At 36.9% G+C, this 27,155-nt stretch overlaps 2 protein-coding genes across 4 annotated transcripts in view; one reads left to right on the forward strand and one right to left on the reverse strand.

Moving 5' to 3' along the window:
- The window catches only part of nhlrc2 (NHL repeat containing 2), a 94,693-nt gene extending 89,110 nt beyond the window's left edge, over nucleotides 1–5,583 (reverse strand). The window contains exon 1 of one of the 2 annotated variants that reach the window (XM_028791442.2): nucleotides 5,380–5,583. In XM_028791442.2, the coding sequence (XP_028647275.2) occupies nucleotides 5,380–5,545 (166 nt within the window). In that variant the 5' untranslated portion in view covers nucleotides 5,546–5,583. The remainder of the gene's footprint in view (nucleotides 1–5,379) is intronic. The other variant, XM_051922151.1, reaches the window with a different exon arrangement.
- A 446-nt stretch (nucleotides 5,584–6,029) lies between these two features.
- Nucleotides 6,030–26,636, forward strand: dclre1a (DNA cross-link repair 1A (PSO2 homolog, S. cerevisiae)). Of its 2 annotated transcripts, XM_028791441.2 has the most exons (9): nucleotides 6,032–7,019; nucleotides 13,516–14,991; nucleotides 17,429–17,562; nucleotides 19,392–19,510; nucleotides 19,885–20,028; nucleotides 20,153–20,298; nucleotides 23,030–23,184; nucleotides 25,467–25,608; nucleotides 26,018–26,636. In XM_028791441.2, the coding sequence occupies exons 1-9, from the start codon at nucleotides 6,563–6,565 to the stop codon at nucleotides 26,188–26,190; spliced, it is 2,946 nt and encodes a 981-aa protein (XP_028647274.2). In that variant the 5' UTR covers nucleotides 6,032–6,562; the 3' UTR covers nucleotides 26,191–26,636. The 2 variants fall into 2 exon arrangements, 1 of the variants encoding a protein (XP_028647274.2); XR_003714555.2 differs by lacking the exon at nucleotides 23,030–23,184 and having other exon boundaries at nucleotides 6,030–7,019; nucleotides 26,018–26,161.
- The last annotated feature ends 519 nt before the right edge of the window (nucleotides 26,637–27,155 follow it).

Below are 27,155 nucleotides of genomic sequence, written 5' to 3' on the forward strand. Positions count from 1 at the left end.
TCTGTACCCTGAATTAAAACAAAAAACAACACCTACATTTTTATTTTGAAGTTTCTACACCACAAAATGAATAGGAGATGGTGAATTTGCTTTAACATATTTCACCTTTGTGCATTACTCTCTTTTTCTGTCTTTTTTTGTATTATTGATTTTATTTGAAGAAAGCAACATTCCATACAATCATGCCAAACTAAATAAACCATAATTCAACCCCCACCCAAGAGAAAGAGAGGACAGCCAACAGCATAAGCAAATCTTTAAAAACAACAAAGGAGAATGTCCTTTTTCTCCAATAGAAATGCTTATTCTGATTTGATTAATTAGATCCTGCCCTATTTTAAAAAAGTTTTGAACAGATCCTCTAAGTGAGAATTTGATTTTTTCCAACTTCAAATAGTATAGAACATCATTTACCAAGTGATTTATGAAAGGTGGGCTGGGATTCTTCCAGCTGAGCAAGATAAATCTACGTGCTAGCAGTGAGGTAAAGGCAATTACTATCTATTTGTCCTTCTCCACTTGAAGCCCGTCTGGGAGTTCAACAAACACAGCTGTAAATGGGATAGGAGTGATTGTGACACCAAGGCTGTTGAATAGGCATTCAAAGATTTTGGTCCAGAATGATGCCAGTTTGGTGCACCCCCCAAAACATGTGGCCTGTGAGGCTGGAGCTAGACTGCAATGTTCACATGTTGAATATTGCCCTGGATACATTTTGGACAATTTTAAATGAGATAAATGTGATTGATGAATGTTTTCAAGTTGAATGATTGAATGCATTGCGCATATGGAGTTTAAGTGTATTTTATCCATGATTGCCTTCCACTGCTTTTCTGAGATGTTAAGTGAAAGACCCTTTTCCCCATCATACCCTGGGGTGTTTGAAATTAAGAGACTTTAAAATGTTATTATATATAATTGAAATGCTGTCTGAGTCTTCAAGATTGATCCGTATTGCCTGTGAAAAAGAAATGGATGGGAGGGGAGGAAAATTGGGCAGGTTTCTTTTAGTAAAGTTTCTGATTTGAAAGTATGAGAAATATTGTGTTGATTGGGAGTTAAATTTGAAGCATAATTGTTTATAAGATGCAAAGACATCATCTATATGTAGTTCTCCAAGTGTTTTAATCTCAAATGTTTTCCAGACATTAAATACTGAGAAGATTGTATTGTTTACATACTCTGAGTGATTGATGGACAATTGGATTATTAGTATATTGATGATAACTTGGATTTATTGTGGCACACAGCAGGGCATATAAAGAAGGGCGGCAAGATTTTATTTCTAGTGCAGACCAGGCTAGTGTATGTTCATCAATATGTGTCAATGTCCAGGTCTTTATAGCGTGTATATTTGCCACCCAGTAAAAAACTGTAAGTTAGGTAGTGCCATGCCACCTTCTGCTTTAGGTCATTTGAGAGACACCCTTTGGATGCATGGATGTTTCAAATTCCAAATAAATGAGTTCATAATTATTCAACAATATTTTAGTAGGGTGGTATGGTGTTGTAGTAATAGTGCAGCTGCCTCATGATAAGGAGACAAGTGTTCTTATCACGCATCCTCCCGGTGCAGAATTTGCATGTTCTCTCCATGTCTGTGTAGGTTTCCTCCCACAGAGCAAAGTATTGAAATAACAATAAGTATCAATTTTAACATTTTTAAATTACTTCAATACTTGGTTTCATGATATTGACTCTGCAACGCACTTCCGTTCACCATGGCTAGAATTGCAGATCTGTCCCATGCACAAACTGGTGTTAATATGGCAGCTTCAAGGATTTTGCCTGCTTTGCACCTAGTGCTTGCTAGGATATGCTCCTGTTCCCCCAAAAACATGCTCAGGATAAAGCAGGTTTAGAAAATGGATGCATGGATGGATATTTTAGCAAAAAATACATTTGTTCTGGACATTGTGAGTTTTCAAATGGCTAATGGACACATAAATTATGTGAAAAGAGTAATATAAGATTTTTTCATCAATGTTATCTATATTGTTTAATGTTGACCCCTGCTGGCCACCACTGAAGCCAACTATATAAGAACATTTCTTATCTCTACTCTCTATGAAAACATGAGATTTGCTTGTTTTTTTCACGACCAGCAGTACAAACACAGGAAAGTGTTTTTGGATGACCCTACCTTGGATAAGCAGTTTAGAAAAATGGATGGAGTATTACTTTAATAGTGCTTAAGCAAGTTTTCTACAATGAATTGGCAAACATTACTGAGTGTATAATGACTGATATTTTATTTAGCTAATTTATCCACCAATTTTCCAAAAGTCAGTTATGGTGAGCTGGAGCTTATTCAGACAGGTCAGTGTAAACATGCCAATGGAACAAAATATTTAGTATAGCCAATTTTAAACCTAGTATCCTTGAGGCACCGGCACTAAACACCAGGCCATACTGAATTTACAGTTACTTAGTTACTTAAAAACAATCTAAAACACAGATCAATGTGGCAAGAGATTGGTAGGATTCTCCACTGCACCAGTGACTAAGGTACTGGACTGTAAAACCACAATGATAATGGTACAATCCCTGCCTCTGCTTCACTATGTGACACTGAAGAGATCACCTTTGCTTGTTTCAGTTGTAAAAATTGCAGGGCAGACTCTCTGGTCTTAGTAGATTGTGTTCCTTTAATAGGGACAGTGAAAAACTTTCTACAACTTTGTGATAGCCAGGGTGACTTTCAATGCTGTGGAGTGTTGGGCTGTTAACTGTTACTTCAAGAAAAGTCCACCAAATCATCATGCCGATTAAGACGGCAGGATTAGTTATTAGATGCACTGTCAATCCCCTAAAGATAGCATTGTAGATAAGAATTAAAACAAAACTGAATGCCATTAAGAACAATGCTGCACATCCTCTATGTGACAACACAATGCAGAGCACTATCAGCCATAGAATTATTCAGCACAAGTGTGTAAAGAAAAGCTACTGGGGCTCCTTTATACCAAAGGAAAAACACCTTTATAATACCTCACTGCCTCACAGTTATGTTCTATAAATCAATTTCTATTCCTAGGACTGTTACTTTCACAATATACTATAACTGTCAAGTTAGATGTTTTCTTTCTTTTTAGTTATTCTAGCGTATTTTTGAGAAGGGTTTATTGCCTCTTCTTATATATAAACATCTACACGTGGAAGTGTGTGTGTGTGTCTGTCTGTGTGTGTCTGTCTGTCTGTCCAGCCTGGAAGTGAGAGGTGAAGTTGGGGTAAGGGTTCCACCTCCGAGGATACACAACCGAGGCTGGCACGTCGGCAAAGCGAAACCACTGAAGAAAGAGTCACTTGCTTAGCGGCTAATACAGAAGCGAGGCAAGCACATCGGCAAAACAGTATCCCTTTTACTTTTCCTCCTGCCACCAATACACAAGTGAGGCGAGCATGCTGGCAAAAGGAAACCTCCGAAGAAAGACAAAGTCGCTTAGCTACTAATGCACAAACAATGCAAGCACGTCGGCAACATGATACCTCCTAGGTTCCTTCCAATTACCTGACATCTCTATATTTCAATTTTTTTTCTGACGATTTCAACAGTCTCTAGGACCCCGTGCTGGCTTACACAGCTAGTGTAATATAATGGTATTTTTTTTTTTTTTTTTTTTTTTAAGTTATTGACCTTATGTAAAAAGTCAAATTTTCCTCTAGGGACAAATAAAGTTCTGTCTTCTTCCTCTTCATCTTAACCATCTCCAAACAGCTTGGTCCTGCACCTCCTCACCAGTGAAGCCCTTTTCCTTCAGATCTTTTTTTTACTTTACTCATTCATCTCCATTTTGTCCTCCCTTGTTCTCTCTTCCCTTGTACTTCGATTCGCATCACTCTTTTGCCCACATATTCATTGTCTCTCCTCATCACATGTCCATACCACTGTACTACTACTGCCTTAGATCTCTCACCTCTTTAATACTTCTGATTGTCTCATTTCTTATTGTCCTCTACACATCCATCTCAACATTCTAACTTCTGCCACATCTAACTTTTTCTCCTGCACTTCCTTTACTAGCCATGTCTCAGCTTCATACATCATTGCTGGTCTAACCACCGTCTTAAACAAATGTTTTCCTTTATTTACCTTAATTCTTCAATCACACAATACTCCTGATACTGTACCTTCTTCCTATTGTTCCATCCACACTACACTCTATGGGTTTTCTCTGCATCTAGTTTTCCCATCTTGTGCTACCACTGATCCTAGATATTTAAATGTATCCACTCTTTTCAATAGCTCTCCCCAGAGGCTAACTTCTGGATCTTGATCATCATTAAACATGATAGATAGATAGATACTTTATTAATCCCAAGGGGAAATTCACAGGTATATAAGATATACTAGGTGAGTCAAAATTATGTTAACATTAATGGTACTATGTATATACTTACAGTATATGCAATTTATGTGGACAATTTATGTGCCACATATGACACATTTGTTGAACATGATGGCGAACAGGTTGAGACATTCCTGTAAATCATCTTGCACATATGATGTTTTGTGAATAAACTGTTTCCGCTATTCAAATGTTAACATAATTTTGACTCACCCTGTATTTTGTCTTTTTTCTATTTAATTATTCAACCTATCTAAAAATTCTACCAATATTGGGTACAGCCCTCTCAAACGTGTGATGGAATAAACGAGTTTTACAAAGTATATATAACGGCTGTATTCAACACAATTAAACTGGACCCAAGTTCAACTATGCCTTATTTATAAGAACTCTTCACCATTTTCACCTGTGCGCTGCTTATATCAAACCTAAAAAAAGCTTTTGCCTTAATTTTGAATTTGACAATATTTGATCAAATTAGTCCTACTGTTTAGTAATTTGCTGGAAGACATCTGACTATTTTGTAATAATATAAAAAAAATCGTCAAAAATGACAAACAGTGCCAGCATCTCACTCTAAAGGTAACGTCAACAAAAACAGCCTGACGGGCGGAGCTAAAGCAGGCTAGAGTAGCAAAATAAACAAAAGCACATGTAAAACATACTGTCAGAGACACTTATGATTGACCTCTACGCACTAATATTCTTTTACTTAACGTTAAAATACTAACATATCCATTGACTTTAGAGCCCGTCTCTTATTTAACGCATTCAACAGGTGTGTACATTTTACTCGAAATCCCTGTAAAGTCGCTTACCTTCTTGAAATTCAGGAATTTTCAGATGTTTCTCTTTCGTCCACCTTTTTTAAATACTGATATACCAGCCTTTCCTTCTGACCTCTACGCACTAATATTCTTTTACTTAACGTTAAAATACTAACATATCCATTGACTTTAGAGCCCATCTCTTATTTAACGCATTCAACAGGTGTGTACATTTTACTCGAAATCTCTGTAAAGTCGCTTACCTTCTTGAAATTCAGGAACTTTCAGATCTGTTTCTCTTTCGTCCACCTTTTTTAAATACTGATATACCAGCCTTTCCTTCTCCTGAACAGAATCGGCATCCACAAGCCCGTATTCCAGTGAAGTTTGAAGTGACAGGAGTGAGGAAAGGCTGCACGCGGCTGCCATTTTCACAACAACACGTGACCAAGTAAACTAATTTTCCAATATTCGCAGATTCAATAATTCAGAACACGTTCTTACAGGCATTTAACTAGATGAAAGTGTTTGTTTCTGCCCTAAATGTTACCAAAAATATAAACATATTTTAATGGTAAATTTAAAATCATAAAGTGTTTCTTAATTGCTTAGAGAACGCTTTGTTTGGAATGTGCATCTCGTAATATGAACGTGCCGTTTTTGTGCAAAGTCATTACTCGTTTGTACTGTCCACAGATTATCAAATATTTTTATTTAAAATTATTTTCATATCAACATAAATTGTACACGCTCAATATTTTCTAAATGCTTAATATATCTGGCAAATTCGATGCATTACTTAGACCTTTGCTTTTTGGTGATGTTATTAATTAAGCAATGCTAGAGACTTTTTAGGAGTGACTGTGTTGAGCGGTCTTTCGGCTGACGAAAGTGCCAGCGCGAACGTGCTGACTAAATAACTGTTCAGTCGGTGGCGGTAAGTGTGGAGCGGACAAAAAGGAAGGCTGAGCCCGAAAAATTAATATTCCGATGGCAATAGCAGAGTTCTCATTTTAATTTGATCGTGGCTATTTAAACGGAAATATATTGTAAGTGTTAAATGAAATGAAACGTCATTCTGTATTCAATATCTTCCAATTTGTCATGTAGTTTTAAATGTTCACGGCAGTTATTTTGTAATATTAGTTTATTTTTCAGAACATTTGTGGCACGATGCAGAAATTACGTTTTAAACGACAAATAATAGCGGCCATTGTTATGTTCTATAAATATGTTCCTATTTATATGATCGTTATTACGTGATGCTTTCACAATATACTGTCTATTCTGTATACACATGTATATGCGCTTTCACACAGTCCTAGGAAGCGTGTCGCTTCATTGTTGGTCTTATTTACTACTTGTAAAATAATTTAAAACATTTAGATGGCTCCTGTGCTGTAACAGTTGTAAACCTACCTGTGAGCCTACCGACTCGAAAGTATAATGAACTATCCAGAAGATGTAATGGACAGTGCAGAAGATGAAATTTGGAATTATAAATCAAAGCGAAAACTAAAAAGTGGAAACGGCAAAGTCATTGAAAAATGTACATTAGTCCCGAACAGGAAAGAGAAAAATCCAGATATAAGTTCTAAAAAATATGATAATGTTCGCGTAGCACAGAAATTATCTAAAGGTGCGAGTTCCCAAATTAGTATTTCTACTTCGTGCGATAATGAAGGCCAAGTCGACCCCCAGTTCGCAGATCGATGGACCTCACCCAGTGAACCAGGTGGGCATTCAGCAAATGTTCAAGAGGAGCAGACATTCAGATCTTCCAAAACAGTTTATGAAGGTTTTTGTCCCAGCTGTCAGGTGCCATTTTCGGTTCTTTCTGTTCAGACACCCGAGTGGCATGTAGCAGAATGTTTGGAAAATCCTGTTCATGAAAACGTTAACGGTAAGAGGCTCTTATGAATATAAATACAGTTGATTTTACATAATTGCACTAACATTAACTACATATTTCATTTCATTCAATGCTTATACAATGCATTTAGTGGTGGTATGTTTTTTACAGCTCAGTTTAAGATTCTTTATTTGTGTGTCCTGGTTGATTAGATATTAGGTTGTAAAATACAGCATTACCAGTTGGGTCCTCGGCACTTTATTTTTAAAATTTTTACTTCAGGAAAATTAAATTGCATACATTCAAGTCGAACATATACAACAAATGACTTCATAGTCAAACTAGTAAACCCAAAATGAAAAGAAAAAAACTTCAAAGTTAAAATAAAGCAACAAAACAGACTTCAACCCCCATCCAAGAAAAAGAGTGGCGAGACAACAGCATGGATAAAAAGAAAAAAAAAGACAAAGAAGGGAGAATATCTCTCCCCCCCCCCCCCCCCCCAATATAAATGTTTCTTCCAAGATCGTATTAATTAAATCTTGCCATATTTTAAAAACCTCACACTGTTCTACTCCATTCGAGCTGGTGTGGTGCTGAGGTGTCACCCGTTGCATATTGGTGCACTCGGGTCCTAATTTGGGATCCTGAGGTGGTTTGCCATGTGGTGGGTGCGGCAATGTGCTGTAGCAGTGCATGCTCCCAACCTCCTCCTCCATATTTTAAAAAGTGAGAATATGACCTTGTGACTCTGAACGAGTCCTTTAATTTATAGGGATATGGAAACAGATGCATTACATATAAGGACATGGTTTATGAATTGTGTAGGATAAACGTGTCAGTCATGTAAGTGTGATAAAGTTGGGGTACAACTTAAGACAATCATCTCAACACATACACTTAAGTAGGAATGGAATTTGGACTAGCAAACCTGTCATATCAATTCATTCTGCTAAGACACTTGGCCACACTCCTTGCTAAGTTCTTCTAATTGTGTAATATGTGCCGCTTATAATGTGTTCATACATACTAACCGGCATCATCTGTAAAATAAAATGCACAATTAAATATTTTTTTAAATAAAAATATAATACCATGTTAAAAACATTGTTTTCCTTCAGTTCTTTCCTTATAGAATATTTTTTTGCAGACGGTGTATTCTAGTGGCTATTGTGCCGGACTTTAAGCTGCATGATTGCTAGTGCAATCCCCCCTTCTGTTTCATTTCATTACATAATAAGTATTTTGCCATTTAATCATAATTTGTACAAATATATATATATAAAAAAATTGTACTGTGTATTTGAAGTTTCTTGAAATGGTGATCACTCTGGAAATGGCCATCACAGTATTTTCTTGCTTAAACTATTAAAGGCATGATGATTGAGGAAGACTCCTTCTAAGGACTTTTTACTTCAGGTATGATGACTTTCTGCCTTGCCCTGTAATGCTGCTTAAAGTAATTTCTGTATCCCTGTGACGTTGGATTGAAATAGAAAGGCTTAGAAAATGTATACATATATGTGGCCTCGTTATATATCATATTTCTTGTCTATTTTTATTTTAACCCTTTTTTTAGGTATTATAACTTCTGTGTCTTATCAAAATTCTTTATGGTGGTTGTAAAACCACAATATGAAATAAAGTTTAATTTTATTTATACTGTTGTACTGTGTTAAATTTTGAAGTTGTCTCTTGCTTCAAAAGCTGTTTATGATGGTGGGAATAAAGTTCCAGTCATATATAATATGTATTTTATCTTTTGATAAGAGGCGGGGAGTGGAGGCTCTGAGGTTAGGAATCTGTGCCAGCAATTGGAAGGTTGCTGGTTCGAATCCCAAAAGCGCCGGAAGTGACTCTACTCCGTTGAGCCCCTGAGCAAGGCCCTTAACCTTTAATGGCTCTGTACTGGGTATGACGTTAATCTGCATCCAGCCCTCCAACTTACAGGGAAAACTTGGGGGTTGGTGGCAGGATTGGCACGCCAGCCACTGTAAAAAAAACAAAAAAAAAAAAAACAACCTCACACTGTTCAGTGTAGAGCTGAGGTGTCACCCGTTGCACAGCTGCACTTGGGTTTCAATCCAGATGGTTTGCTGTGTGGTGGGTGCAGCAACGTGCTGTAATCAGTGCATGCTCTCAACCTCTCTGTCTGTCTCTATCTTTTGACATACTGTCATCATTATTTGAGGCTGAGGCTGAAAAAACTTTACGTAAAAGCATAACATTCAAAAACGTGCTTAATCAAATACTGATTTTCAGGGGACTAGAGCATTTCCTGATAGCATCAGCCACAAATCAATGAGCTGAACGTCAGGCACTAGTCTGTTACAAGTGTCACCCATAGCTACACTCACAATGAGCTGCTTAACCTAACACTAGTCTTTGGATGTGCAAGTAAAGCCATAGTGACTAGAGACAACGCCACACAAACTTTAGTGGAACAAGCAAACTCCACATTGACAGTGTGTGGGCTGGGGTTCAAGCCAGGGATTCTAGATCTGTTAAGCTTATCACTTCAACCCATAAGACACATTGGTGAGTATTAAAAATCTTACTGATAAATGTATACGGTTGAGGAGTAGTATGCTTTAATGTTCTTCACAGTAAAATATGTGAATATTTGCCAAAAGGTTTTTCATCAAATATACAGTATGTACGTTATTTAAAATAATTTTAATAATGCTCTGCTTTCTTATATCATCATTTAGATTGAACATGAAACAAAAGCCTACATATCAGTTAAATGGGTTTCCTTACTGTCATTCAGAAAAGCGGAGAGTTACAGTTTTCAATTACATATTCTTCCCAACTATCCACATGAATATTTTGTAGTAAAGGAGTTACTGAAAAGGTGAACAACATTTTTCATTGATATTAGCTGTCTAGTAAGTCTGAAAACAGACTTATTAGGATGAATATACAGTGTAGATTTGAAAAGAAAATTCAATTACAATTAAAGGTAAACAAAATTAATCATTGCTTTGAGAAATCAATGCCATTTTCAGTCAATAAATAACTGTATGGTGTGGCCACATTTGAAGGAAATCCCTTACATTTTGTTTGTTTCTTTTCACATCAGTAAGCTTTATAACTCTACAGCAGGTTAAAAATGATTTTTTAATTTTAATATGAAATTAGAAAATCCATGTCTACAGTTCTTTTAAGGAACAAGTTCATTCCTATTTTGACAGTTTGTGTGATTGGGAATGTAAATCCACACAGCTTTACTCAATGAAATGCATAGTCGTAAGTGAGGTAGTATTTACAGAAATGATTATATATGTATAGAACACATTCATAGGGGTGGTTGTTACTAGGTCCTCACAAGTCTAGCATCCTGGGTTGGAGTGGTGCACCTGATCATTGCCCATGTGGAGTTTAAATGTATTCCACGTGCCTGTCTGGATTTCCCTCTAGGTAAAGATATGCCCAGAACTGTTTGGTGCCAGTGCCCAGTGCAAGTACAGTAGCCTCCAGCACTCTGCTGCTTCAAATTAGGTCAGGAAGGTTTGAGAATGTTATGCGGAGTTTCTAACGTTCCTTTATCTACCATGATAAGCTGTTAGAGGCAAACCCAGTTTTTAAGTTTGAATCACTTTGAATTTCAATTCACATTTTTATGGATTGGCACAGCAATTAGCACTCCCATCTCACAGCTGTAAACGCCTGGACTTAAATCCTGGCCTAATGATTATAAAATAGACGCTTGCACTTCTCTTAAGGTGTTTTCATTCTAAAGTCCAACGAGATGCCTATTAGGTTAATTGACGATTTTAAATTAAACCTGTGTGGGTGTGTTTCAGTTGGCCTTGCAATGGACTGGCACCCTCTCCATCCTGCCTGGCACCAGATTTTGCCAGGATTGACTCTGGTCCTCTCCAGCCCGGAAGTGGATAAAGCAGGTTTGAGCAAATTATTAGGAACACTATACTGACACTGGGTAGAGCAGCCTGTTGCTTTCAAAACAGATTCAATTTGTGATGGTATGGATTCCACAAGAAGTTGGCAACATTTCTTTAAGATTCTAATTCATGTTGATTGCATCACACAGTTTCTGCAAATTTATCAGCTGCACTTTCATGGTGTGAATCTCCTGTCCTACCACATCTCAACTGTGTTCTATTGGATTCATATCTGGTGACTGGGTAGGCCACTGAAGAACACTGAACGTATTGCCATATTCATGAAACCAGTTTGAGATGACTTTTGCTGTGTGATTTGGTGCATTATCATGTCATTAGAAGATGGGTAAATTGTGGTCATGAAGGGACGCATGTGGTCAGCAACAGTACTCAAATAGGCCATGGCATTCAAGCAATGATTGATTGGTATTAACATCCCTAATGCTTGTGAAGAAAACATTGCCCACAACATTACACCACCACCAGCTTGGACTGTTAACATAAGGCAGGGTCAGTGTGTGAATTCAAACTGTTGGCACCAAATTCAGAACCTACCATGTGTGTGCCTCAGCAGAAATCATGATTCATCAGTCCAGGCTACGTTTTTCCAGTCTTCAGCTGTCCAGCTTTGGTGAGCCTGTGCCTACTGCAAATTCAGCTTTCTATTCTTGACCGACAGGAGTGCAACCTGACGTGGTCATCTGCTGTTGTAGCCCATCCGCCTCAAGGTTTGGTGTGTTATGTACTGTGAAATGCTTTTCTGCTCACCACAGTTGCACAGAGATTTCTGAGTTATTGAAGCCTTTCTGTCAGCTCAAACCAGTCTGGCCATTCTCCTCTGACATCAACAAGGCATTTCTGTTCACAGAACTGCTGCTCGCTGGATGTTGTTTGTTTTTTTATACCATTCTGAGTAAATTCTAGAGACTATTGTATGTGAAAATGTCAGGAGATCAGCATTTAGAGAAATACGTGGTTGAAATCAGACTTCTTACCTGTTCTGGTGTTTGATGTGAACATTAACTGAAGCTCCTGAACTGTACCCACATGATTTTATGCATTACGGTGCTGCCACATGATTGGATGGTAAGATGATTGAATGACCAAGAGGTGTACAGGTGTTAAATTAAACACATAAAAAATTTAAAATAATTTCTTCCAATGAGTACATTTTACATTAAATAAATTTGTTGTGCTGGAAGGGGGCCTCATTCAGGACTGCTTCCTTGTAAACTGAGCTGCAGGGATAGGCTCTGAGCACCAGAGGTTAAATGATAGATCAGTAAGCACAATATTGCTCATTCACACAAATGTTTGATATTTTAATAAATGATTTTGGCTATGCCATAATGTCTAGAGCCACTTGTTTTATTACATTTTGTTTCCAAATGTGGTGTTACTATTTATATTTTCCTTAAACTGCCTTTAAGTCAGGTAGCTTGGGAAGCCAACAATGGAGGGAGCTGACATCAAGTATAGTTCCTAAATGAAGTTGTGGCTTATCTTTGAACTATGTATGGAAATCAGACACTCTGCATAGAAGACAACTTGAACACAGAAAAATTATGTAACTCCACCTGAAGATACCACAGCTGCTACTTGAAGCACCACCTGTATCTGTTGTGTTTTGGAAGAGTCATCATTTAACTTTTCACCCTAAGCAGTTATTAATTTATTTTTGTTGAAAGTAAATATCTATCTATCTATCTATCTATCTATCTAATTAGTTCTATGTATATATTAAACATATCCTTAAACAACTGCCACTGATTTTACTTCTTTCGTATACTCTGTATAATGCATAGAGAGAATGCATAACAAAGGTTGCAGATTTTCTTTGTAGAATTTAAATGATCTCCCCAAGTAATGTTTTCTCTGTTCAGGTAGATTAATAATCACTGAAATACTTGCCTAAACATTTTTTTGCTTTGTAGAAACTGATGACAGTTTAGACTTTAATACAAGCAGCAATTAATTGTTCAATCGTAATGTTGAAATATTGAAAGGTCTCTGGATTATTAATGCCATGGTGCACACACTGCATTTTCCAGGTATGGAAATCTATACATGATGTAAATGATATTCTCTGCTTTGGTTCTACATTAGCACATTAGAATGCCTTTGTGTATGTTGCTTAATGACTGGCATATGCATGTGTTGTCAGGATGACCACAGAAGCTTTCTATCTGAATAATACACTCAAGTCCCAAAAGAGTATACGCATCAAATTTCCCCCGAGGGGCCAAATAAAGATATATCTATCTAATATTTAGTGCTATTCATATCTATATATCTGTCTATCATTTTTAGTAAAAAAAAATCCATAATCCACAGGTAACAGATATGTAAACAGTAATGGTAAATAAGGGAATATAGCAGAAATACACTGTTAACCTGTAGATAACATTAAGTGTGGGAAATAAGCAAAGTGTCAAATGCTTGTTGTAGTGTTTGCTGGGATGGCTGTACACACTTTTGACCCATGGCTTGTTTAGTGCATGTCTTAAAGCCAGAGGAAAACTTTTTAAAATAACGAATATACAGTACTTGTGGTTTGGTTTTGTGGGCTGTTGCCCCCAGCACAATATTATTCATAATTACAATCAATGCAATTTGAAATGTTCTCTTTTTTGTTAATGCAGAATGTCCAGATGGTTTAAAGTGCACTTCCACTGTGCCAGATCATTTTAGAAGATACACACATTTCCAGCTGGCTCATAGCAGAGCTGCAGGTGACAAAACCAGCTTTGTCTTTGAAAGTCTGCAAGAAAGCTTGGCCTCCACTTCTAGCTGCAGTAGCCAGAGTATTAATGACAGCCCTTTGAAGAAAGAAGCCATTCTAAAACGTAATGACATCACCACAAGCATTAAATCAAATGCATTGTTACTCTTAAGATCGCCTTCTAAATTAGACATCAAGAAAAAGGCAAAGAAAAATTCATCTCCTAGAGCGTTTAAGAAAAGAACAACCAAACTGGTCGACAATTGTGATTTAATTGGCTCTCAGGGAAGTGGTGTGTCACAGCTAAGCCAAAATCACAGTCAACCAAATGAATCATCAGGGCCTGATTGTCACAATTTACTTATTAAACCAGGTAATAGTTCATTGCAGACAGAAGATGACATCTCATACTCACCACTCTGCAGTGATGCTGAAGAACAATTATCAGAGCAAAGCTCAAAAGGGCTGCCCTTTGTCAAAAGCAATACTGCTACTATTAAGAAGAATTTTCTTGACATTCAAGATATAAATTCAGCCAGTGACCAACACTGTCAGATAAGCAACTCGCAAAGTGATAGCAGTGCACCAGATTTATGGAATGAAGACTTAAGTGATGACCTCTTTTTGGACTATATTACTCAATCTCCACTGGAAGGCATTGATAGCAGTAAGGCAATTAACGCTGATTGTGCTGGTGGCTTCACTCAGTCAGGCCAGACAAATCCTGCATCCCAATATAATGAACACATTAAAGAAGAGGCCTGGCCACCCACGTTTATTTTACCAGCAAGTGCATTCCTAACAAGCAGTCCTGTTTGTTCTGAACTGAAAACCAGGATTGCAGGAAATTTGTCATGTGTTAAAAAACAAGCCGTGGGTCAAATCCCATCTCCCCAGAGTCTAATCTTAGAACAATTAAGGGACCATTTAGGACAACCAAGTGAAAGGAACAGTAGCAGCTCTGCTTCAGTAGTAAAACAAACTCTATTACTTGAAAAATCCATGGCAGAAAATGCAGTTTCTGCTAAGTCTTCATCAAACATTTCCAAGAAGCCTTCTCTTTCTGCCAGAGGCCTTAAGCAGACAGACATTGGAGTTTTCTTTGGGTTAAAACCTCTAAAGGAAAAAGCAACAAAAATGCCAGAGGAAAATCCTGTTTTAATAAGTAAGAGTAGTTGTTTGGGAAGCAAGCTAAAACCAAGGAAAAGAAAATCTTCCACTCAAGAGGAAAAACTGTTAACAACCAAAGAATATAGGAGTACTGGTTCACAGTCTGTCCAAAAAAATGAAGGCCAGCTCGACAAAAGGAAGAGGTTTAAGAGAGGAGTCCAAGAAACGGCAGGCAGTGAAGTTGCTGCTCTTGGCAAGCGGTGTCCTTTCTACAAAAAAATTCCTGGTGAGATTTTAGCTTTCTTGTGGTAACTTACAACCTAAATCTCCCAAATTTTAAATTTGATTTGAATCCAGTTAAAAATGTTGTAATGCTGTATAGAACTGTGGGAATATAAGAATTCTTAATTTGAATATTTACCTTGGTTTTCTCATACTGGTTTTGGATTTCCTATTAGGAAAAGTTTGGGTTATTTTTGTTTTTACTGTATTACAAGGTATTGTGATTCTTAGAATATCTGGCTTTATGGCATATTACCCCATGTGAGAAAAGACAGCAGCCACTTAAAGATAACTAAAGTTTACATTCCTGATAACACATCACGTGTGTGTGCATGTATAAATATATATAGTACATAGTTACTGCATGCATCTTTTAAATTTTTGTACTACTTTGTAGTATTTCAGTAACCTATATTGAAGTGTACCGAATGTAACAATTCTGTTTAAAATAGTTTACATTTTACTTTTAATGTAGCACAGAAAATAAAGGAAATAAGTTTTGCAATTATGAAGTTTAGATGAAGGCCAAAAGTACAAAATGTACATTTTATATCGAGGTATTTCAGTACACGTTTAATTTTTTTTTTCTTTTAATGATACTACATACGTATGTACAGACATGCCCATATCCTTCTGTCCATTTTAATTTGCTGATGTACACAGAAAATGGAGCACTTTTGACTTCACTGCCAGGATATATATGGAGAACACTGGGTTGCTAATTCTTGTTAGAGCATATTTATTTGTTTTATGGGAGTCAGATGTGATATTTTAAATGTTTGTATTTTTTGCTGCATTTGTTCAACCTCCCCTAGAAAAAACAAAAGTGTTATGTTAATTACATAGAATCAGTATCTGTCATTCATGTCAAAATTGTTTTGTTATTTAAATGTACCAGTTTATTGGCGTAGAAACTCATACTTGCATGTCTACTCAGGACAGTGTTAATCATAGCATACCAACAATGGTGATATTATTACATCAATAAAGATGGACACACAAAAAAGTATATACTGTAGAACCTACAGACTAGCACGTGTGTATATATACACTAACTTTCAAAAGTTTGGAATCAATTTTAATATTTTCATATTCATATACATTAATCAAGGTATAAAGTCCAAAATGTAGATGCAGAGGTGGGTGCAAAGTCCTAAACTGAAGAGTCCTCTGGTTAGCTTTGGTGGTACAGCAGTGTTAAATGCTGAGCTGTAGTCTTAAACAGGGCTCTGGCATAACACTTTTTATTATCCAGATGTGCCAGGCTGTTATGGTGTACAAGGCATATAGTTTTTTTCTGTGGACCCATTATGATGACGTGGGGATGGGAGGTGGTAAAGACTATCTGGATTATACTGTTTAATGTCTCCCAGCACTAGTCTCTCAAAGCACTTCACCATGATTGGGATTAGCGCGTCTAGTTTGTTTTCATTCAACAGTTCACCCTTGTTTTCTTGGGTACAGGGATAATTGCTACCACTTTGAAGCAGACAGGAACAACAGATTCTATCAGTGAAACATTAAAGATGTCACTGAAGGCACCAACTAATTGGTTGCTATGAGTTTTTAAAACATGATTTGAAATTCCATCTTAACATTAACTATCTTAAATGTCCTACATTTGTTTCCGTACATAAGAAAAATGTGGTGCTTCAGACAATCAAATGGCGGGCTGTTTGTTATCATGATCATTGTGGGTGGCAAGGCATCAAGTTCACCTGGGAGTGAATCATTAGATGAAACTGGCGTAGGCTTTACTTTGGCAGGGGCTAGAGATGCTTATGGAGAGCTGCTACTGCCATACTGTTGATTAGCCACTGCAGTTGCTTTTCTGAGTTTGAATCTGCATTTCTTATGTTTCCATGTCACCTTTTAATGTGAGACTAAGCTTGGCTAAGTTTTGGTTTTTAAAAATCTACATTTTTTTGATTTGAAAAGGAATACATTTGTGCACTTATGAAATTTACTCTGAATGTAAAGTCCAAATAGCAAAATAGTTTCATATTTCCTTCATCTAAAAATAAAAACACCCCGATTGCAAGACATACTTTTTGGTTTAGTATATGACAGACTTCATCAAACCAGGTCTGTGCAGTATGTTCTTAATTTTGTGATAAAAGGATTAGCTTGCCTGGTTTAAACTTCAGCATTATTATGTCAGTTGTAGCCTCCTGCTAGCTGTGTTAGCATGAAAAGCAGATATTTTTGGTTTTAATTCTAAGATGCTATTGAATTTTAATTTCAAAGATACTTAAAGAAGTGGAAATGTGTATCTTAGAATCAAGGGAGCAGTATATTTTATGAAATTAACATTCTCTCTATTTCCACAAGCTTCCCCAAGGTTACATTATATTAGCCAGAGATGATCAGTGGTGCCAAGTTAATTTACTGTTAGTTTAACATTACTGTGAGTTTAACATTTGATTCTGTCTGTTTTGCAGGAACTACGTTTGTTGTAGATGCATTTCGGTATGGGGTTATTGAAGGGTGTACTGGATACTTCCTAACTCATTTTCATTCAGACCACTATGATGGTCTCAAGAAGAGTTTCCAGTGTCCTATTTATTGTAACAAAGTAAGATTGACAGTTATAGTTCTACTTCTACAGAAAAATTGTTTCTAAATGTTTGGGAGGGACGAACACATTTTGTTTCTTCTGTCTTTTGTTTTGTATTTTGTGTTACCTGTGTGTTTTTTAAAAACTTCAGCCATAACAGTACAACGAAAATTACATAATTTACACAGCTCAGCCACAACTTTAAAATCCTTTTGCCATCAAAACAGCTCTGATCCGTAGAGGCATGGACTCCACAAGGCCTTTGAAGGTGTCCTGTGGTATCTGGCATCAACACTTTAGCAGCAGATCATTTAAGTCCTGTAAATTGCGAGGTGGGGCTTCCATGGATCAGACTTGTTTTTCCAGCACATCCCACAGATGCTTGATCGGTCAAGTCAGTGTCTTAAACTCATTCATCAAACCATTCCAGGGAATGGGAATACGGTTACCACGAAGAGGTGTACATGATCTGCAACAATCTTTAGGTATGTGGTACATGTCAAAATAACATCAACATGAATGTCAGGACCCAGGGTTTCCCAACAGAACATTGCCCAGAGAATCACACTGCACATGCTGGCTTGTCATCTTCCTATAGTGCATCCTGCTGCTAACTCTTCCCCAGGTAATCAACACACATACACCTGGCCGTCCACATGATTTTAAAAGAAAATGTGATTCATCAGACCAGGCCACCTCCTTTCATTGCTCCATGGTCCAGTTCTGACTGCCACATGGTGAACAGGGGGCTGCATGAGCACTCTGACTGTTCTGCGTTTATGTAGCAAGCCACACTGCACTTTGTGTTCTGACACCTTTCTTTCATGACAAGCATAAAGTTTTCAGCAATTTGTACTACAGTAGCTCTTCTGTCTGATTGGACAGATAGGCTAGCCATTGCTCCCTATGTGCATCATGACCCTTAGGCGCCCATGGCCCTGTCACCGGTTGTGCTTCTTTGGACCCCTTTTGGTAGGTACTAACCTCTGCATACCAGGAACACCCCACAAGACCTGCTGTTTTGGAGATGCTCTGACACTGTTGCCTAGCCACCACAATTTGGCCCTTTTTAAAGTCACTCAGATCCTTATCCTTACCCATTTTTCCTGTTTCCAACACATCACCTTCAAGAACTGGCTGCTCACTTTCTGCCGAATAAATCCCACTCCTTGATGGGGACCACTGTAGCGAGGTAATCAATGTTATTCACTTCACCTGTCAGTGGTTTTAATGTTGTGACTGATCGGTGTAAGTCTTCCAGCTCTCTGAATGCAAGCCTTGAGTGAAAACTTCAGCTTAATACATTACTGAACAGGACAGGGCAGAAAATTGAGTTTCTTCCCTATCCATTGCATTATGAGCCCATAGTGAAAACTGAATTTTTTGAGAGTCATTTTCAACAAACCAAATATTCTGGGTAGCTTATGTCTACTTAGTCCAATTTAGGCTGATAAGGAATAAAAACAATATACTGTATTGCCATAAAGTAAGCGGCTTGGAGGAACACGTGTACTGTAATCGCATTCAAGAAGACATAGATGAGCTGACAGCATATTTTAAAGTCTTTGGTTTTAAGAAAATATGGTATTATAACAATATTAGCTCTTGTGACATCCATAATCCTTTTAAATAAGTACAAATAGGTTTTTCAAGATACTTTTCAATGAGATGCTAGACTCATTTATTAAAAGTCCTTCCGTCAAATTGATGTGTGGTGATTATAGAAGAAGAATTAACCTTGTGGCATTTGTTGGAAGATTTTTCATTAAAGAAATGTATAGGAATTATGCATGACTTGAACTTAATGCCCTCATTTTCATTAGAGCTGAGCAATGCCCTGTGTTCAGATTACAGGCAATTTGGTGAAAAGCAAGCTTCGAGTACATGAGCAGTATGTGAACATCCTGCCTATGAATGTAGAATGCAGTGTGGATGGAGTCAAGGTTGTACTGCTTGATGCCAATCAGTGAGTATTGATGCTTTGGTTGTTTCAGTCTCCTCAAATGCTGATAACATATTTACTGAACTGCACACATTTACTATCATGCTATTAAAGAGTAGACTAATTTTCTAATATATATTTGCAATTTAGAATATTTTTGTGGTGGTGTTTTAAAATATTTGATGTTTCTAATTACAGTTTTGTTCACATACAATAAATTCAAGTAGACTTGGCATATGTCATATGGTAAAAAGTAGATTCCATTTTTGCATACTGTTTTTCACATTAATTACAAGAAGAAACATTACCTTTGACAATGTAACTATGAGTCTGATGTTGGATTAACCCCTCTTTAGTAGCATCCAGCCCACCTTAACAGTAATTGTCTTATTTCTTAGTTGCCCCGGAGCAGCAATGTTGTTTTTCCATTTGCCAAACGGAACAACTGTGTTACACACTGGTGATTTCAGGGCAGACCCTTCAATGGAAAAAGACCCTGTGTTAATGAACACCAAAGTACAAACTCTGTACCTGGATACGACGTAAGTAAAGCAGTTACAGATTCTGAGAAATGTGTAGGATCCAGTGCACTGATGAAAGAGATGTATATTTCAAAAGCTATTGACTTTAAAGGCCTGTATGTGTGTGTGTTTTATGATATTAAAGGTACTGCAGTCCTGAGTACACTTTTCCAACTCAACAGGAGGCCATTAATTTTGCTGCTACAGTTGCTTTTGAAACATTAACCCTCAACCCAAAAACCCTTGTGGTTTGTGGAACATACTCAGTTGGGAAAGAGAAGATATTCTTGGGTAAGAGAACAAAAACAAATGTTTGTTAATCATCCAATTTTATGTTTGTGATTTGTATTCTGAAATATTCACCATTTTAAAAAGTGCCAAACATTGTCTGTTGTGCAGTGTTAAATTATGATTGGCCTTGAAACTTTTATAACTATGCTTATATGATAGTTTATTTATAAGTGATCAGATAACATTTTGACTTTTCTTATTAATTCCCATTATGCTTAAATTTGATTCTGTGGGACTTTATTTAATCTGCATTTTACTTGAACAGACTTCATATATTTAAGCATTCAGAATGAATATAAAGTTTACAAAATAGCAAAATGAACATTGTCTATATTATATTCAAATATATGTCTGTCTTTGCTTACATGCTTAACACTCTCTCTTTAAAGTTAACAGGTAATGCACAATAATCAAACACATAGATACATGTTTTGGAGCAACAATATCACATATTATGCTAGACAAATCATTTACAATAAAACCTCCCTGAATTATAACTCAGACAGAGTGTTCCAGAGTTTTGTCAGAAAATTGTATTAAATGCTGACAAAACTTTCTGCGGGGCAAGCTAGTAATGCATAATAAATCACCTGGAAAATGTTATAAACTAGTAAACAAATTTATTAAGCTAGAAAAGAATCCACGTCAGCATCTAAAAATGATTGCAATGTAAATCTGCTACCACTATGAATATCCAGGACTCGGACACCGCACTCTTGGTTTACACAGCTTTAATTGTATTTGTCCATAATATTGTAATATACAGTATTTACAGAATGTATATATATATTCTCTTACCAGTTCCAGCTGCAGGGTTTATACACACGTTCTGATTTGCTTATATCTAGAAAATCTTAAGTTTGTTTTTGTACTGTCCCTAAGAGATGAAAATTACATTTCATTCATGTTCATTACATTTGCTGTTAATTCAAGGCTAGCTTTGTCATCGGTATGGATTCCAGTGAAATTCTTACTTGCATGTTTGAAAAATCATGTATCATGTCACATGATCAGTAAACATTAATAATCAAACTGAGACCTTACTGTAATTTTCCTGTCCCAAAAGTAATTTGTTTAAAAAGTAACATTTTGGAGGTAAGGGTTGCAGAAACAACCATTAAAAGCTAAAGGAGAGTGGCTACTATATAAGGTAAATTTACGGCCCCATTCTAGTCCTACCAGTACCTTACCTTGATTACTGTGATTTGCTAGTGATCTTGGTTTTTTAATGTTGTTAGTGATATTTGGTTTAATGCCACAGGAGGTGCAAGACCTGGCTTCCCAGGTTTTTCCCAGATTTGCACACCACTTTGACTGTATCTTCCTAATGGTATTAGTCTGACTTCCCACCCATCTATCCAGGGTTTGTTAAACAGATTCCTCAATTTTCAACTCCTGGAATAAAGTATGTGTTTTAGCATTCACTATGGAACCACTTTCCTGGTTTAAGCTTCTATTATCTTATGAAATAATGTGATCCCTTCTGACAGTCATTTCAACAGTGCCTCCTTCAAAATGTCTGCCCATCACTTTACAGTCGACAAACCAGTCCAGTTCTTTATTGTAGTTTTAATTGCTTTCTCTGTGTCACTCTTAGGAGATTTCAGTTTCTTAGTGAAAATACTTTTTGTTGTTCAGAGCAGAGCATGCAGCCTTGCGGTAATACATGGAAGGTATACTATGCATCCTTTTACATGAAAGCTTGTTGCTAAATGTCATTTCGCCTGCTCCATCTAGAAGTGGTCTGTACCTTGTGTCCAATGCTGAGTGAATAGGCACCAGCCACTCCATGACCATGATTTTGATAAAGCATAAGGATTCAGAATACTTATGTTAGTTTGTAAACAAGTTACAAAATGCCATGTATAACATCAGAGTGTTAGCAGGACCCATAAAACTCTTGTATGTAGTCATGGGTTTCCAGTGCTAGCCCAAATGGCCAAACACACACACCCCTTAAAGCAGACCGCAAAGAACAAAACACTTGAAGATTAGGGAAAAGAAGCAATTGGCTTTTAAATCTGGTTTAACTTTTTTCAACAAATGGCTGTGAAAGCTGCACATCAACATCATCAAACAAGAATCTTTGTTAAAGCAAGAGCAGGGTAAGTGTCTCGTCGTTGATCTTCTTTGATTTTTCATCAATTCCCTGATGACTAATAAATTTCAACAACACAACATTCCAAAGTTCTCATGAAGATACAGCAAATAGCCACATGTCCTTCCTTTGCCCATATATTCAATTTAAGTCAAATACTGCAAACAGTTATTGAAGTTGAATCAATCGTATGTTCCCATCTCATTGTTGTCATATATAGGCCTGCAGCTGTAATTTTCTTTTTCAGTTTCTCTCAGGATGTTTACATTTCAAAAGAGACTGGTTCTGCAGGTCTCATTGTCTCCCATATTCTTGTTACACACTAAAATAGATCTATGTGTGTATAAATGTAAGCTGCATCCATATGTGGAACATAAAAGACATGAATAAATATGTAAATGTGTGACCAATTAAAGCAAATCACGGTGACACACAAATTATTGATTATATTTGCTGCACCCTATGCCACTTTTTTAAATGGGCTCTTGAAAGTCTGGTTGACCTTACCTATCAAATCAGTTCAGAAGGTTTGAAGAACTTTAGCATTTTAAATTTGTATACTTTAAGGGTCTCTTCTGGTTGTATGTTAACTCTGAATTATTTGGCTAAATATGCTCTTTGCTTTTGTTACAGCGGTGGCAGATGTTCTAGGATGTAAAGTTTGCATGTCTCGGGACAAGTACAACACCATGCGTTGTCTTGAGTTAGACAGAATTCAAGAAAAGATCACGATGGATTGGAATTCCACACAGCTGCATTTGTTGCCAATGATGAGAATCAATTTCAGAGTAGGACCTGCTTTAAGTTTTTTTCTTAAAACAACACATGTTCTCTGCCAAAATAACAGTGGTGAAATATCGCCTGTTGGCATTTCAAGCTTCATTTTTTCCAGCAGTGCTAACTTTTAAACTTGTACATATCATATTTTAGTTTACCATAGAATATAAGGAACTGAAAAATTAGAGTGAAGATGCTGCTTGTACTAACAAAATGAACAACCACAAATAATGTAAGAAATATGACAAGCAACAGAAGACCTTTCAGTGCATGATTTAGCAATGATCCTTATTATCCTAGTAGCAGTAAGTGTTTCCAGTTCAACTACAGCACTTGCTAAGATTTTCCAAGGCCCACAAGAGAGTATTTATCAGTTTACATTTTGAATATTTTCTGCTGATTTCTGCAAGTATGCGAGTGAATCTGCTAAGTACTTTTAAAAATGCAGCTATTTATGGAGCACACAATTGTAGGTTATAGCTTGGCAATTACTTTGATATAAAACTAATGACTCTGAACATGACGGAGGAGGTTTGCTATTGAACAGATGGATAATGATTTTGTAAAAATGTAGGTCAAATGTTTTTATTGGTTTAGGTTACTTTAAAACCCAAGTGTGCACACTTGCTTTTTTGTTGGACTGATGGTTGCCTTGTGCCCCATGATTAAATGTCCTCTGACATTTTGTTTAGTAAGTTCTCCATCTACTGGTATACTGTGGCAAGAGCCACCTTTTCTCTCTACAGTACACAGCGGCCAGTTAGACTAACCTATCAGCAGTTCTTTTTGATTAGAAAATTAATGTGGAATTCTGTCCATACCGACTTAAAACAGGAAACAGCCCTGCCTAGACACTAGTGACCTGCACTGTCATGCAATACCATACAATACAATTTATTTTTGTAGAGCCCAAAATCACACAAGAAGTGCCACAATGGCCTTTAACAGGCCCTGCCTCTTGACAGCCCCCCAGCCTTGACTCTCTAAGAAAAGAAAAAACACCCGAAAAAAACTCTTGTAGGGAAAAAATGGAAGAAACCTTGGGAAAGGCAGTTCAAAGAAAGACCCCTTTCCAGGTTGGGTGTGCAGTGGGTGTCAATACAATACAATACAATACACAGAACAGAACACAAGTAATCCTCAATACAGTATAACAGTAAAATAAAGAGATTACAAGTACAGAGCAGAATTTAACAGTAGATGGTGCAGTGGTAGCGCTGCTGCCTCACAGTAAAGAGACCTGGGTTTGCTTCCCGGGTCCTCCCTGCATGGAGTTTGCATATTCTCCCCGTGTCTGCGTGGGTTTCCTCCCACAGTCCAAAGACATGCAGGTTAGTTGCATTGGTGATCCTAAATTGTCCCTAGTGTGTACTTGGTGTGGGTGTGTGTGTGTTCTGCAGTGGGCTGGTGCCCAGCCTGGGATTTGTTCCTGCCTTGTGCCCTGTGTTGGCTCCAGCAGACCCTCGTGACCCTATAGTTAGAATATAAAGGGTTGGACGATGACTGACAGACTGACTGATATCACATAATAGCCAGCCATGCATTTAATTCTCATAAATTAATACTTCTTGTAAAATGTAATCAAACAAATTGTTACATGTAGTAACAGCAGCAATGTTTCAACATATAACACCACATTTAGGCAGTGAGCAGAGTAGCCGGAGATCTGATAGATAGATAGATATACTTTATTAATCCCAATGGGAAATTCACATTCTTCAGCAGCAGCATACTGATACAATAAATAATATTAAATTAAAGATCGATAATAATGCAGGTGAAAAACAGACAATAACTATGTATAATGTTAAATGTTAACGTTTATCCCCCCGGATGGAATTAAAGAGTCGCATAGTTTGGGGGAGGAACGATCTCCTCAATCTGTCAGTGGAGCAGGACAGTGACAGCAGTCTGTCTTTGATAATACACAGTGCACCATTCATCTTTGCTCAAAGTCAGTGTCTGTTTGCAGGGGGCTACCAATGTTTTCTGGGAATATCCATTAATTTTATTTTTAGATGGCGTAGGTTCTTCCATTTATTGGGTTTTTGCCGATGGCTGAAAATAACTCCGCCAGTCTGTGAGTGATGTGCCATTGCAAATCATTTATTACCCTATTAAAGACATGTATCAAGAAGAGATATTCAGGACTCATTAGCAAATAAATTACTACTGCTCTTGGGGAAAGGTCTTATTTAAATATAACAATTCTTAGTAATTCTTAAACCTGATTTTAGCTGCTGCACTGAATTAATGAGCGGTTCCAGGCTTATTTCTTTTCTGTCCCTTACAGGATCTGTATACGCATTTAAATAAGTTCTTGGGCAAATATGACAAAATCTTGGCATTTAAACCTACTGGTTGGACATATTCTGGTGTAAGTAATTCAGTGGCAGACATCAGGCCAGATGTCAAAGGAAATATAACTATTTATGGTAAGCAGTCTTTTATTTTTTCTTTGTATTACAAGCAATGCTTATTAACTAGACTTCCATAATGAGGACATTTGTTTTGTTTTTATTGGCTTGGTGTTTCTAAGTCAACTACACTACTGACAAGAAGTAATATTTTTGTAAGTAAGAGGTTGTATCTGTCCTGCTTTGTCACAGCTTAAACAAAGTTAAAAAAAAAATAAAAATGGGGTGGGTGTTCCACAAGTAAAGTAAGTGTATTCCTATAAAGGGATGTGATAGGGTTTTATTTTATAAGCTTGCAATGCATTGTTAATAAAAGAGCATATGATAAGAAGCACTGCATGTCAACATGCATGCCTGTGATTGTGTTGTTTATTTTGTCGGCGCAGACTGAAATGCTCAAATAACTGATTATTCCTTAATTCTGCAGGCATTCCCTACAGTGAACACAGTAGTTACCTGGAAATGAAGCGCTTTGTTCAGTGGCTGGGGCCAAAAAGAATCATTCCAACTGTAAATGTGGGGAATTGGAAAGAAAGAAAGGCGATGGAGAATATTTTCAGTGAATGGACGCTTGAAGCAGAGAGTAGATTAAAGAAATAAACAAACACTGCCGATGATCTACAGCCTTCATATTTAATACAGTTGCTCATTCACAACCCTGTGAAACTGGTCACTTCAGTTTACCAGTGTGCCAAGGTGCTGTTTCAAAAAGAAAGCCACAACATTTGAATTTTGGCTTCTGTAACACTTAACATTAGATGCGTACTTTTTTCAAGAAATTAAATTTTTTTTTTTTTTTTTTTGCTAGTGAAATACAGAACTTTGTATTTTCGATGGGACCTTGCAGTTTTATTACACTACAAACACCCAAGTTGAGAGCAAAATTAATGTTTTGACAGAAACTTTTTGCCCTACTTAGAATGGTTATTTTACTAATATTCAAAAATGAATCTCTCATTTTAAGAGTCTATCTGAAAGTTTGTCCAAATTGAATGTATTTAATAATGTAAACTATTTCTTATAATAAAATATGTATTTATTTAAAACTGATTTTATTTTTGCTTAACAGCATTATGAATTGAGCATTTTTCTTGTGTGCAATGTATGTTCCTGATTACCTGCTCATGCAAAATGATGGGGTTGTTCTTTGTTTATTGGGGGCTCAGTGCTCATCCTGGAGGGCTAGGGGGGCTGCAGACTTTTCTCAAACATCCTTTTTTGATTAGAAACCAAATCATTTGATTTATGTAACATGTTGTTTTAGAGCCTGTTGTATCAGAGGGATCTTACAGGCCTATCTTTTACTTTTCTGAAATAGACAACAGAATGAATTCCTCTTCTGTTTTGTCCAGCTAGGTTGTTTCGAGTAGCCATTTAATAGTGTATTTAACACAGACAGGCACCAGTTTATAACTTATTAGCCGTTACATTTGCATATATTTGAATTGCCTTTTGGGTAATAAAAAAAAAACTTCTTGACAATGAAGCTAATCAAAATGAAACAAAAGGGTGTAAAAAGCAGAGAGTTTTAGGCACCAAAAAGTGCGGCAGTAGGATGTTTTTCT

Source organism: Erpetoichthys calabaricus, chromosome 2 (genome assembly GCF_900747795.2).
Source record: "Erpetoichthys calabaricus chromosome 2, fErpCal1.3, whole genome shotgun sequence".
In the NCBI taxonomy this organism is placed as follows: domain Eukaryota; kingdom Metazoa; phylum Chordata; class Cladistia; order Polypteriformes; family Polypteridae; genus Erpetoichthys; species Erpetoichthys calabaricus.